General features: G+C 32.6%; 1 protein-coding gene across 1 annotated transcript; it reads left to right on the forward strand.

The window, feature by feature from the left end:
* The first annotated feature begins 2,766 nt into the window (after window positions 1-2,766).
* On the forward strand, window positions 2,767-10,646 carry LOC144848786 (terminal nucleotidyltransferase 5C-like). Its single transcript, XM_078705719.1, has 2 exons — window positions 2,767-2,869; window positions 6,395-10,646. The coding sequence occupies exon 2, from the start codon at window positions 6,414-6,416 to the stop codon at window positions 7,620-7,622; it is 1,209 nt and encodes a 402-aa protein (XP_078561845.1). The 5' UTR covers window positions 2,767-2,869; window positions 6,395-6,413; the 3' UTR covers window positions 7,623-10,646.
* Window positions 10,647-13,136: the final 2,490 nt, after the last annotated feature.

The following is a 13,136-nucleotide window of genomic DNA, read 5'->3' on the forward strand; positions in this document are numbered from 1 at the left end:
TTTACTTAATATTCGCTCTGACCAGAAAAAAAAATCCAACCATCTCGCGTTACACAACGCATTGGACGCGTTCAACGCCACAAAATATGACGTTATCACAGAGGCGGTCTTCAGTTTTGGAATAAACCTAATCAGTATTTTGACAGTTTTGTCACATTAAAAATGTATAAACGTACAATTAAATATCACAATAACATTAAATATAATTTTAATTTAATAATACAATTCACTCATATTACTTATGAATATAGGAATTTTATACACAGTAGAACGATATTAGAGGACCCAATAAAGTGTCCCCCCCCCCCATAATAAAGGTGTCCCTTGAATAAGCGTTAATTTAAACTGATAAAATACTTTTATTGCAACTTTTGGGTTGAATTATACAAAAATATATACTTATACTTAAATGAAAAAATATATCAAATCCATCAACAATATAAATCAAATAACACAAAAACATCGAAGAACAGACAAACAGAAGTTAAGTCAGGGAAAGAAGCGACTGGTTTGTAGTGCATAGTCTGTGAATAGATAAATTTATTAATTATTTTATTGTTCAAATTTATAATAGGCCTAAACTTATTTTTTTATAAATCAACGTTGTGGTGGATTAATTAGTTAACATTCATTTCATAATAATTATATTATATTTTTTTATTTCCAAAAACACAATAGGCCACCAGCTGTGGCAACAATAAAAAAAAATGTTCTCAAAATTTAATTATAATCTTTATATTAAATTATTTTGATATATTTAGTAACATTTATATTTATAACTAGTTTGTCAATAGGGACAATCGTAAAACTACTGTTGTGTAATGGAAAAGTACATAAATAAAAAAATAAAATCAACATCCGTATTCGGATCCTATCATTAGAATACCATTAAAACCACATTAAATACACATTAACACATTAGTTCCCATCCCATAAAAATGTATATTTTACCCTAATGTTGTAGATGTACAACATTAGTAATGTAAAACACCTATTTGTAGTAAGTATGTACAATCTGTTATCGAAACAAGAAGGCCATTGATAAATTACGTAGGCAGCCAGCGATCGATAATTTACTTCCGGTTAATTGTGTGACGTCACACATTAATATTATCGATCGTAATTGCGTGGGTTATCCGACTGTTCTATTATTATCTGACCGCTTTATGCAGGAACAATACAGAAATAGATTGAAGTAATGAATAACAATAATCGGACATACTTGTCGTGTGAAACCGGCTTAAACATTTACTATTAGGGTCTAACCTAACGGTTGCTTCTATATGATATTTTTTTCAGATACTGATGGAAGTCTGATATATTGGAGTATAGAGTAACAAATAATTAAGCTGCTCTATTCTTCTATACTATTAAGCTGGTGTCATAGGTGTTGATCCCATCCCACCCAAAGTCAAAATATCTATAGCAGACATTTTTCCCTCCCGGCTGTGAATGAATCGGACATATTTTCATGAGAAACCGGTCTTGCTACAACATTGGAGCAACAAATTCGTTGTTCCATCCCTCTACTCAAAGAAGTCTAAATTTTGGACCCGCCTGTGAAAAATACATTTTTTCTATTTTTCAATAGACCTACACATGGCTTGCTGTATAAGCTTAGAAATAGAGGGTGGGGGAGGGGCTTGCATTAAATAGTAAACATTGTAAAGGTAAATTTACACAGACGAGCGGAAAACCGTATATAGCTTGTCCGTAGAATCTGTATCTATCGCGTTGTGTGTAAATGGTCATAAGGAATAATACATTCTATATTTTTATTACCGTTACCGCTCGTCTGTGTAAATTGGACTTCAGTCGGAAAACACCTGACAGTAGGCATACAATAAACTTTTAATTAATAAACTTATTCCGCCAGAAAATCGTGGGTCAAACTTCAATTATAAACTGTTCCGGCGGAAATTCGTAGGAGGAATACAAAACCTGCAGAGTACATCCGTAACGGATCTGTAGAGTGCAGGTTGCGAACATTTTTAGAATTGATTAATTTTTAATTGATGTTAATTATAATAACATAAAATGTAGAGTGAAAATAATTAATCTTTCTTCTTGTCGTCACTAGCAACCGCAACGTAATTCAAGGACGTACGAGCAACGTAATTGACCAATCACAAGCGACGGATCCGTGACCTGTGATAAAAAAAAACGTTGTGCGTACGTTCTTTATTGCGTCATCATAGTTTGAACCAATTACTTGTATTATTTTACAGGTAAAGGTTTTAAGGGTTTCTCTCAATTTCGAAATACTACGTCTCAGTCCGTAGGCCTAAATGTCTTTTAAAGAGTGCATCTGTCCCTCCCATCTTCGCATCCTGTTAGTCTAGCCTTAAAAAGGATTAACCCGTAGGAGTATTCCCAAGAGTAAGCCCATGGGTTTAATAATATAAAGTTGAATCGACGCGTATATATTTCTCATTATTGCGCAATACATTTGACTAAATTTCACAATCAAACCATTCTCGTAAACAGCAACATATCTTCTATTCTGTATCCTTCCGGTGATAAAAGAAATCCCTACTTATACACTGAAGAATATAGCCAATATGAAAATGATCGGCAGTAACAGTATGCAAAGTGCTAAGTGCTATCTCATCAACCATGCTGCAGTTAGACTTGTAAATTACACTTGTGATGTCATAATTCCGCGTTCATGACGTCATCTCATTGAGAAATGATTCGTGTTGTGTACGCCTACGTGAGTTTGTAGATGAAAATGAAATTTTCATTACATAAACAACAATATACGGAGTAGCCAGCAAGGAGATAGAAACATCTAGAACCATATGAGATATACATCTTTAACACTAAAGTAATACTATTCGAGCAACAAGGACATTTCATTCAGACACGGGTAAGTTGGTAGGAGCTGTTATCTATATTTTGATTGTCTCTTAGTTTAGATAATATATAAATACATAAGATTACAATTAATAGAACATCACCGTATGGATAAATTGATAATGTAATAGCGAAGTGTTCATATTTTTGTACTGAACTGAACTTTACACATATTGAAAGTACGGTAGCATTCGACACAAGAAAAGAGTAAAATTGGAGGCTGGAGTACTACTCATACAGCACGGTCACCCCCACCCCCAACTTCCTTCTAAAGTTATACGGTTCACCTTTTTAGATGTATCTAGATCTAATCTATAAATAAACAGTGACGTTTTCGACTACGGAACAAACACTTAAATTTTATTTTGTTTTTATGTTTTCATTATTATTATTATTATTATTATTATTATCCATAAATCCGATTTTTTATGACCACATCCCACTCCTCCCGCCACAAACTGTCGTCTGTATCCGCTCTATGAAAATAGGCGTGTGCCTAAAAAATAGACAAAAATATAGGAGGATTGAGAGAATAGTTTCTGATTCAGTTTTAAGCTATAATGCCGATTGTTTATTCAAATGCAAACTTTTATACTTAGATAATCAGAAACTTTGTTCTTAATATGCCTTAATATTTGCGTGTAACGAATTAAAACCAATTGGATAAAACAGACACATAACGTCGAACATTAGGCCTATAAAAGCTAAGGTATAATTCGTTTTCCAATGCATATTGTATACCATATTATAAAGCACTTATCACCATCAATATTTTAGTGACCTTTCAGGTTTTAATTTTTCCGAACTGCCAATTTCAATTTCGCAGCTTCACAGATAAATTAATGGATTTTACTCTGTATAACTTATTTACAGTGTAAGGTATATGTTCTTTTCTCGATCGCATTTCTTTCAACATATTATCAATTCTAACAATTAATTTCACAGTGTTATATAATCCATCGTCAGTTTGCAACAAAAGTATTGCAATGTTTCAACAAAAACAACTCTTTCACATTGAAAACCCATGTCCTGTATCGAATTCATTGATTGTTTAAATCTTTCTATTCAAATTACCTCATCTTAGGTCTCGTTTACACGAATGACGCAAACATCCGTATTGAGATTAACACAGTTAATTTCAACTCTTTTCCCGTTTATTTACATTGTATCGTAATTGTAATAGAACCTAGACGTTTTTAATTGATTGTATTATATGTGTTAATGGCTTATTCATGAAAAGCTTCTTTAAAAAGTGTTTCAATTATTCTTTGATTGGATGTAAATCTAGTCGGTGACTCTAATAGAAAAAAGAGTGTGAACGCGCGCGTGCGAATTTATAATTTTAAATCTGTAAAGAAATATGTGTTCACACGCAATGCAGTTAAGCGATGCAAGTTTAAAGGTGCTTCTCATTGGACGAACCGCATGTAATTTGACCAATGACGACGCGATGAACCATCGGTTGCACCTACGTCATTGCGTCGCATCCAATTTGGAAACAAGCTATAGTACCCGGATCGACTGGTCGTTAACTTAGGTACTCCGGTATATAACTCCAATAGTGTTTGTATATTCGGTGTAACCAGGGAAGAATGGGTAAGTTAACTCTTTCCTGGTGTAACGTTATAACACACGCTTAGATATGTTTAACCGATTTAATAAGGCACACTGTATTTAAGTACAATAGAGAACAGAGCGTGTAATATGTAATATAAATTGCATAGCCACAGCAGCTAATTCCAAGATTTTAAAATAGATATTAAAAAATGTAGCGAACGATACGCGAGAAACAGGTGGCATCATTCATAACCAGTTACTGTACAAAAGCATATAACTTATAGGTTCATTTAATTTCTTCAAGCGAAACGATTAATCTTCGCGTTGATGACGTAAGCAACTCGTGTCATCGTTGATGAGCACATAATAAATGATATGCGAGTGGATTGAAAATAAAATCTGTTTCTATTTAAAACCATATAGTATTTGAATGCGCTTTATTGAAATTGGTCGGATACGATCGTAAATCAACTAGTTAAGTCATTGGACTTATTATTAATGAAGAACTACATGTTAACGTTGAAGATTGACAGGCAGTCGAGTATGATGGCAATAACCATTAAAATAAAGATTTGAAAGAGACGAAAGCTTTATGGTACAAAGATAACAAAATCAAAAACGTCAACCGATCGTTCTCTAAAGCTTGGTTCCCACTAGAACGTAACGAAAGGACGTAAACGCAACGCAAGCGTATTGACCAATGACAAGCAACAGTTCCAATAATCCATCGCTTGTGATTGGCCAATTCACTTACGTTGCGTCACGTCCTTGTGTTGCGTCTCTAGTGGGAACCAAGCATTAGCCTAACCACAAGCAAATACTAACAAATAACATGTTTTATTATAGGCTTACACAATTTTATCAAATTAAAAGTTGTGAAAGAACAAATGGCGGTAGTACAATTATTGGCAGATTCTGTCTGTTTCGGATGCTTATTAAATTATTCAGTATATACTAGATTTTAAAAACTATTTGTCCATTTCCGTACCAATCTTTATTAAAAAGTTTTGCTAGTCTTTGTACCAGACCTTGAAATAAAAACTTCATACCCGAAATTCTTGACCTGTCTACCGCCCTCTTTTTAAATTCAGTAGACCTTGGTTTTTGCTTCTGTCAGCGAAATTTATGAGTCTGGGATGGAATGCTCAATTTCACAATGAATATAGATAACAATACCCAACCTAACAGTAGAAAGATGTGAGTTTACGTAGGAGGAGAGTTCAGTCAGCTGGAATATTTCCCTGTTGAAAAAAATAATTTCAAAATAAACCAAAACAACTTTATTTTTTCCAAATAAATTAATCAAACCCCACCGACCCTGTAGTAAAATAACTACCTCATCATTCAAATTCAGTAACAGAAACTTGAACCTCGTGCATCTACAACCGCTGTTTATAAATTGCTTAAATCATCACGAATGAATGAATTACAAAAGCAATCGCAATACCTTGCCTTAAAACTATACTTGTACATTTAATATAATGAATTAGTATTTCATAATTTGGAATTCCCAGATTGCGAGATTGTAAGGCAATCCCAGACCTGTTGAGTATGCACTTATAAACCGTGACAGCTAATCAGCCAATAAGGAGACATTTCAATCGAGTTCACCGCCCTCAAATGTGCAGATCCGCTGTTAAAATAGGACATAAATATGATGAAATCTAACAAATATATCACTTACGATAGCCTAATAGTATCTAACATAAACATCTAAACAGATTAATTATAGTTATTATGTAATTTTACTTGTAATAAAACGAATTTGTGGTGTCCATACGGCGACTAAAGGCGGATTGATATATATATACAAGTATGCTGTAAACTGGTCATTAGATATCAGAAACAGCTGAGAGAGACAGTTTCGTAAATATATTCACTCGGCATATGTTGGGTTTGTGTGGTACTGCTGGTAAAGTAAAGAAATTTCTGGAAACGTTTTCTTTACTTTTAATATATTTTCATTTGTCTTCCTTTACAGTCGTTACTGAGCATACGTTATGGCGAGTAAAGCACCGAATCGTCTGAAGCAGGTTTTAACTTACGACCAAGTAGAACGACTAGACCATGTACTTATTGAGCCGATCCAGATACACGGTAGGGGAAACTTTCCAACATTGGAAATTCAATTATTGGACCTTGTAGATATTGTTCAAGAAAGACTAGAAAGGGAAGGGGTTGCTGTTGATAGTATCCGATTAAATGGAGGAGCTGCTAGCTTCGTGTTGAGTTCGGATCCCAACAGGACCCCATTCAATGACTTGGATTTGATATTTCGTGTGGACCTGTCGGCCCCTCGTAATTTGAGTATCATTCGAGAAGTTGTGCTGGAGTCACTTCTTAATTTCCTACCAGAGGGTGTAAGTAAAGAGCGTATGTCGCACTGTGTCTTGCAAGAAGCTTATGTAAATAAGATGTTTAAGGTTACAGACAAGGATAGGTGGAGCCTTATCTCGCTCTCAAACAACTTGGGGAAGAACGTAGAGTTGAAATTTGTGGATAAGATGCGACGGCAGTTTGAATTCAGTGTGGACTCATTTCAAATTATTCTCGATGAGCTACTTAATTTCTATAAAGTCACTGACACCGATATTTACATGTACGAACATTTCTATCCAACCGTTTATGGTGAGAGCCTTTATGGCGACTTTACCGAAGCGCTTGCGCACTTAAACCACAGACTTATCGCTACTCGTTGTCCGGAAGAAATACGAGGAGGTGGTCTCTTGAAGTATTGTAAACTGTTAGCATTAAATTACGAACCCGAAAGCTCGAAAGAGATCAAGTTTTTGGAGAGGTATATGTGTTCTCGGTTTTTCATCGACTTCAAAGACTTAAATCAGCAACGACAAAAACTGGAAACCTACCTTCAAATGCACTTTCAAGGGGACAATGTCATGAAACATCGGTACCTGCTGATTTTGCGACGTGTTGTAGATTCTAGTACGGTTTGTCTCATGGGACACGAACGACGACAGATCTTGCAATTGATCACGGAAAAAGCAGCGACCATTGAGCGTCAAATTAACTATGAACAACAACAGTCAATTGTTACGTTTCACTCATACATTCCAACTTACACTTACGAAAAAGGATGTGTTTATTCAGCCAAGCCGTACATTCCACCACCGCGTCAATACATACCACAGAAGCCTCATGGGAAAGCCCACGGGAAAGTACACGGGAACAAACAAGCTGGGAGCAGATGAACTGTCTTGTGCAGGAAGCAAGACTCAACAACCAAAGCCTGGATTTAAGTATATAAAAAACATGTTAAAGATCGTTAAACATTTTGTGAGTTTATACTTAAATTTTCAAGAATCGGAAATATTAAAGTTAAAATCATGTGTGTGAAGCAAATGGAGCTATTTTATATAATTTTTGATGATTTAAGATTTATTTTGGGATAATGCTATTTGGTAGAGAACTGTCAATATGACCCCTAACCTCTAAGGTCAAACCTGTTACCAATGTCAAACACAACAGCTGGTCTGAGAGCCAACAGTGCCAAATAAATACCCATTTTGACCCCATTGTTTAACAGCATTGTTTAAAGTAAACAACAAAGTTACAATATTAGTTATTAATTACAAAAAATAGGTGTCGCACTCATTTCTAAATTATTTTAATTAAAGCCTATCTTTTCAAAAAATTAATAACATAAAACGAGAAAAAAATCCTAATGATTTTTGTTAATTAGGAGTTTTAATTAGTTAGGTGCGTTTAATTTTAATTGTTTTTAGGCTTTTGGGATTTGTGAATTGTTTGTGTTTATAAAAGAATACATATTCCTCAATTCACTTCCACATTACTTATGCATACAATTTTATATAAAAAAAAGTTGAGTAAAGTTTAAAATAGAATGAAGGAGTATTTTAGTGTACAATATTTATGACATGATAAACAACAAAACAGATCAAACACAGTATAATGGTTTGACCAACATTACAATCATTGGAAAAGACGTTTAAATGTATTTTACAGTTAGTTAATATAAAGTATAAAAAGTTACGCACAAGTTTATTGTATTGTACATACAAACAAACGAATATCAGTAATCTGGTCATAATGAAGTAATTCAATAACTATTAGAATTACTTCAGTAACTGCAGTAAAATACTTTCAACGATTCTTATTTACAGTTCTTTAAACCACGGTGTGCTTTCAACATTTTGCTCCAAAGGGAATCGACAAAAAATGTTTAAAAGAGTGTGAAAGAGGACTTTATGTCGTATGCTAGAGGGTGGTTATTTTGTATAGAAAAAACAGATTTATGTAAAGTTATGTAAAGTTTATTTTTGTTTTGTCTTAAAATTATATCTCAAGAAAATTATATATTATGTTAAATTTTGTCAAAATATATTGTTGCAGGAAAAATGTTTCTCGAATAGCAAAATTACATTGTAATGGGTAAACATATAGGAAACGCTGATTTTAAAGTGATGTAAGGTAAATTTGACAATGGATACGATTACAGAGTCCATTTCTTATTATCATTGGTATCCCTAGATTCCATCTTCTGGGGTTTTACTTGTTATTTGTTTTGATGCAATGTCTATATTCAGATATTGACGATCGTTAATATTGTTATATTTGAATATTTACAATAGATAAGACAAGCCTGTTCGATGACGACACTCTAGAAAATGTACCAAATATGAATTTAAAGTTATAATTTGGTGCGTTCTAAATTTATCATTCATTAAGAACAAATTCTGGGAAGTCAAAAAAAAAAAATAGAAAAAGCTGCCAATGCAAAAGATTTTACCAATGTTAGAAATGGTGTTTTCCTTTTAAGGAGAAGTTTCCCATCATGCAATTTGCTAGACGAGGAACAGCAATATTATTATGCCTAAAGATTTTAATGTAAAATAAAAACTACAACGAATGTAACCTGTTTATCTGCACCACTGCACATGTTTACCAATTTTCCTTTACTATATTATTTTAATTAGAAAAATATTAGAAAAAATTTGATTTTTGTGTAAAAAGTGTAGAAAAACAAAATTAGATAACTTTTGTTTTCTTTTCATTAAACACAAATTATTCTTATACAATTGTTGCAGAATCTTGAAAAGACTGATCTGGAATTGTTTTAAATTTTCTTTTTTTTCCAGTTGTGAAATTATGTTATATGTAACTTAAGTTTTTTGTTTTTAATTAACCAAGAATATTTTAGCTTGTTTAAAGTTGTTTAAATTCTGTTTCAATGAATATTATTTGCGATAAATGATAAAAAGAAAGGTGTCAATACCAATATGAATACCATAATGAAAACCATACAGGTAAAGCAATTATATAAGCGGTTTATAGTGGCTGTTTTCAAATTGTAAAATTATGAAGGAGAGATTATTCCACAAGGGTTTTGTTTTAATAATCAAACTAATTATGAATAAATTATATTAATTGATGCTACAGCTATTAATCCGTTATTATTAATGCAGGATTATGATTTGCAATTTAAAAAATTAATTATATATTTTCGAAGGTTGATTGTTTATGACTGTTTGACCTTGTTGTAGTGGTCCTAAACATGGTTGGTTTTTAATGCTTGGTTCCCACTAGAGACGCAACACAAGGACGTAAAGCAACGCAGGTGAGTTGACCAATCACAAGTGATGGATTATTTGAACTGTCACTTGTCATTGGTCAACTCGCTTACGTTGCGATTATGTCCTAGTGGGAACCAAGCTTAAATATCATTGGTGCATGTCCCAAACCAAAGTGGTCCTTAATTGGGAGATTTTGTATATGCATTGACAAACCAATACAATATTCTTGGTTTAGCTTCCATGCTGAACCATAGCTTGCTTTATAAGTAAAGAAATAACAGCAAATATGGTCCTAAAATGGTTCCTTAATAGAGGTACTGTAGCTTCCGATTAAAATAATTTTATTATTTTATTATTTGATATAAGTATAATTTTATGATCATTCATGTATGATGAATCTCACAAATTCAACCCATTTTTTAATTTATTGAATATCTGTGCAAATATATTGATTAGTTAGGATTCACGTTATCTAAATATAGTAACAAAATTTGTTTTTGTTGTCCATGTGTAGTGGTGCAGAAGGGAACATAGGATTTCCTGTGAATAGTGAAAACACAATATGGAGTTAGCTATCTATCGGAGAATCGGAAATTGTAAAATCCAATGATAACATCGTTTGGTTGATAATTTAAAATGTACTGGCAACATTATTAAATTATATTTACAAAAAAAGTTGAATCGTGTCTTGTGTTTATATTTCTGTGTTAAGCGCTGTCTACACTATCAAACTAGTTTGACAAAAAGGTGTGCCCAAATATGGTAGTGATATGACATCATCATGTCCATATATGGGCACATCACATTTTCTTGTTGCATAAAGTTTGATAGTGTAAAACAATGTGTATTATTATTTCCAAAAAAGTGAAAACCTACAGTAAAGGCCACTGGGAAATTTCTGGAGGGAATTTAGTTGACCATTGTATTTCAAACGTAGGTGGCTAATGTTTATTCAGAAGCATAAAATGTACACAACAACCCAATTGTAATCTGGTGTTTGCTCGAACCATCTCTCTCGACCTGCTGGAACACTTGAAATAGAATGGCCTTAGGGACAATGTCAACATTATTCTAACTGCAGTTAAGTACATTTTGTTTACTTTTTACCCTGTTTATGGAAAATTATTTAGCAACCTTTTTTTAGTCTGTTTATTACAAGGACTACCTCAGAAACCTCTACATTGAAACATACTAAAATCATATGTTATTGCAGTAAAAAATGCAATTACTGCAGTAACTCTATACATGATGCATTTTTCAAGAGGGGCTTGTAGGCTATGCTAGCCTTATCCCAGAACACAGGTCTTTTTGCTTGTTCCGGACACAAGTAACTTCAGTAGAATATTTTTGACTGATCTCTTGGTATTTTCAAATATTAAATTTTGACTAATTGATTTAGTACACAATGAAAAGTTTAATCCGTTCATTTGTCACTGTCGTAAAAATGTAAAAATCGTTTGATGAAATGATGACGTGATGTCGATCAATTGTTCTACGCAAGGATTATCCCACCGACAGAATAAAAACAGTGAAATACAAACATCAAACAACTGCAAACATAAACGGTATTGTAAACATGTTTAGTTTAGTAAACATCGCTGTAGCTACATTACTGATGTTGACCGATAAATCTGTTGTTCAAACAATGCTAAAACCAACAATATAATGATAATATTAGTATTATGGTATCAAAGTACAAATATAAAAGTACTGTACTTAAAGGTTAGTAAACATAGTTAAAAGAAAAAATAAAAAACAGTTTTATCTAATCAAAAAACCTATGTAGAACCCTCCATTTTTGGGACAACTCTATTAAGGGGACACCATCCAATGAAATAAAACATGGGGAAATGTTAACATTATGACCTACCCCCATTGAGGGGTCACCCGTATTGGGGTCACCCATATTGGGGTCACCCATATTGGGGTCACCCATAAGGGGACACTTTTTTGGTCCCAAAGGTGTCCCATTATTAGATGTTTTTACTTTTACTTTTACTTTTTTTTTATTGTCCATTGTGGAACTATTCAACAATAATAACACAACAGTCTGGCAAAATAAAAGAGGCAGAACCAGAGTAATTTAATATCACTCACATTTGTGTAACATGATATCATTATTCATATCAAGCATAGCTCATTAGCATATAAATTAGCATACAAATTAGCATACTCATTAACATAGCTCAACCAAAGTTCCAATTTTGGAAATTCAAACCTCTTCGTAGAAAGTCTCATATAGTCAGACATGTTTATTTTTGTAATTATAATATTCTATGGCATAAAAAAAAAACCGGAATACTATTCATGATGACTAACTAGACATGGGACCAGTCTAGGTTTCTGCATGCTATAGATAAACATCTAGAAACTGCTGGTTACCATGACAAACTACCATAAAATTAAAGAAAGTATCAAGTTTCTGACCCTGTGACATTGACTTTTATTCCCAGGGTCCTTTGTTGATTTTGGCCCAAGATTTACAGACCAAGCCCATGTGTGAATTTGAAAAGTGGTGGTTTTTAGAAGGTTTTTTGCTATTGAGACTTTCTGAAAGTTGAATAAACAAAGGGGTGGGTGATATACTAGAAACAAGGTAAAATATATGTTTTTTTCTCTTATCTGTAGTAATAATAAAATATCGTTATATAATTATTATTAATAGGTATATAATATACTTTTTCAACTACCAAAACAAACACAAGTTCTTTATTTTTATTTTGTGTTTATTTGTAAAACTAACATCAGATATAAATCACAACAGAAGAAGACAAATCTCAGATTTTCAAAGATTGAAAAAAAAAATGTTAATATGGTGATAGGCCTGAACTAAATTATTATAACATTACCCTTCATAAAGTTATTCACTTCCATAAAAATAAAGAAAAAATAATGTTCCTTAAAAAAAATTTAATTAATTAATCACATTGTCTGACAGACAATTTTACTACATTTTTGCTTTTTTCAGGGAAAAAATTGGTTTAATCCAATTTTTGGTCAAAGTGAACTTGTTTTGTGACAGTAAAATGTGACATTCAACAACAAAAAATATATTTTAAAAAATGTTTTGTTTTTGATAATATATCTTCAGATTAAAGTTACAAGAAGTTTGTTAAGTTATAACAAAACAACCAATGTATAAAAACCAGTAAAATAAAGTTTCTATATAAT

Source organism: Antedon bifida, chromosome 7 (genome assembly GCF_963402885.1).
Source record: "Antedon bifida chromosome 7, ecAntBifi1.1, whole genome shotgun sequence".
NCBI lineage: Eukaryota > Metazoa > Echinodermata > Crinoidea > Comatulida > Antedonidae > Antedon > Antedon bifida.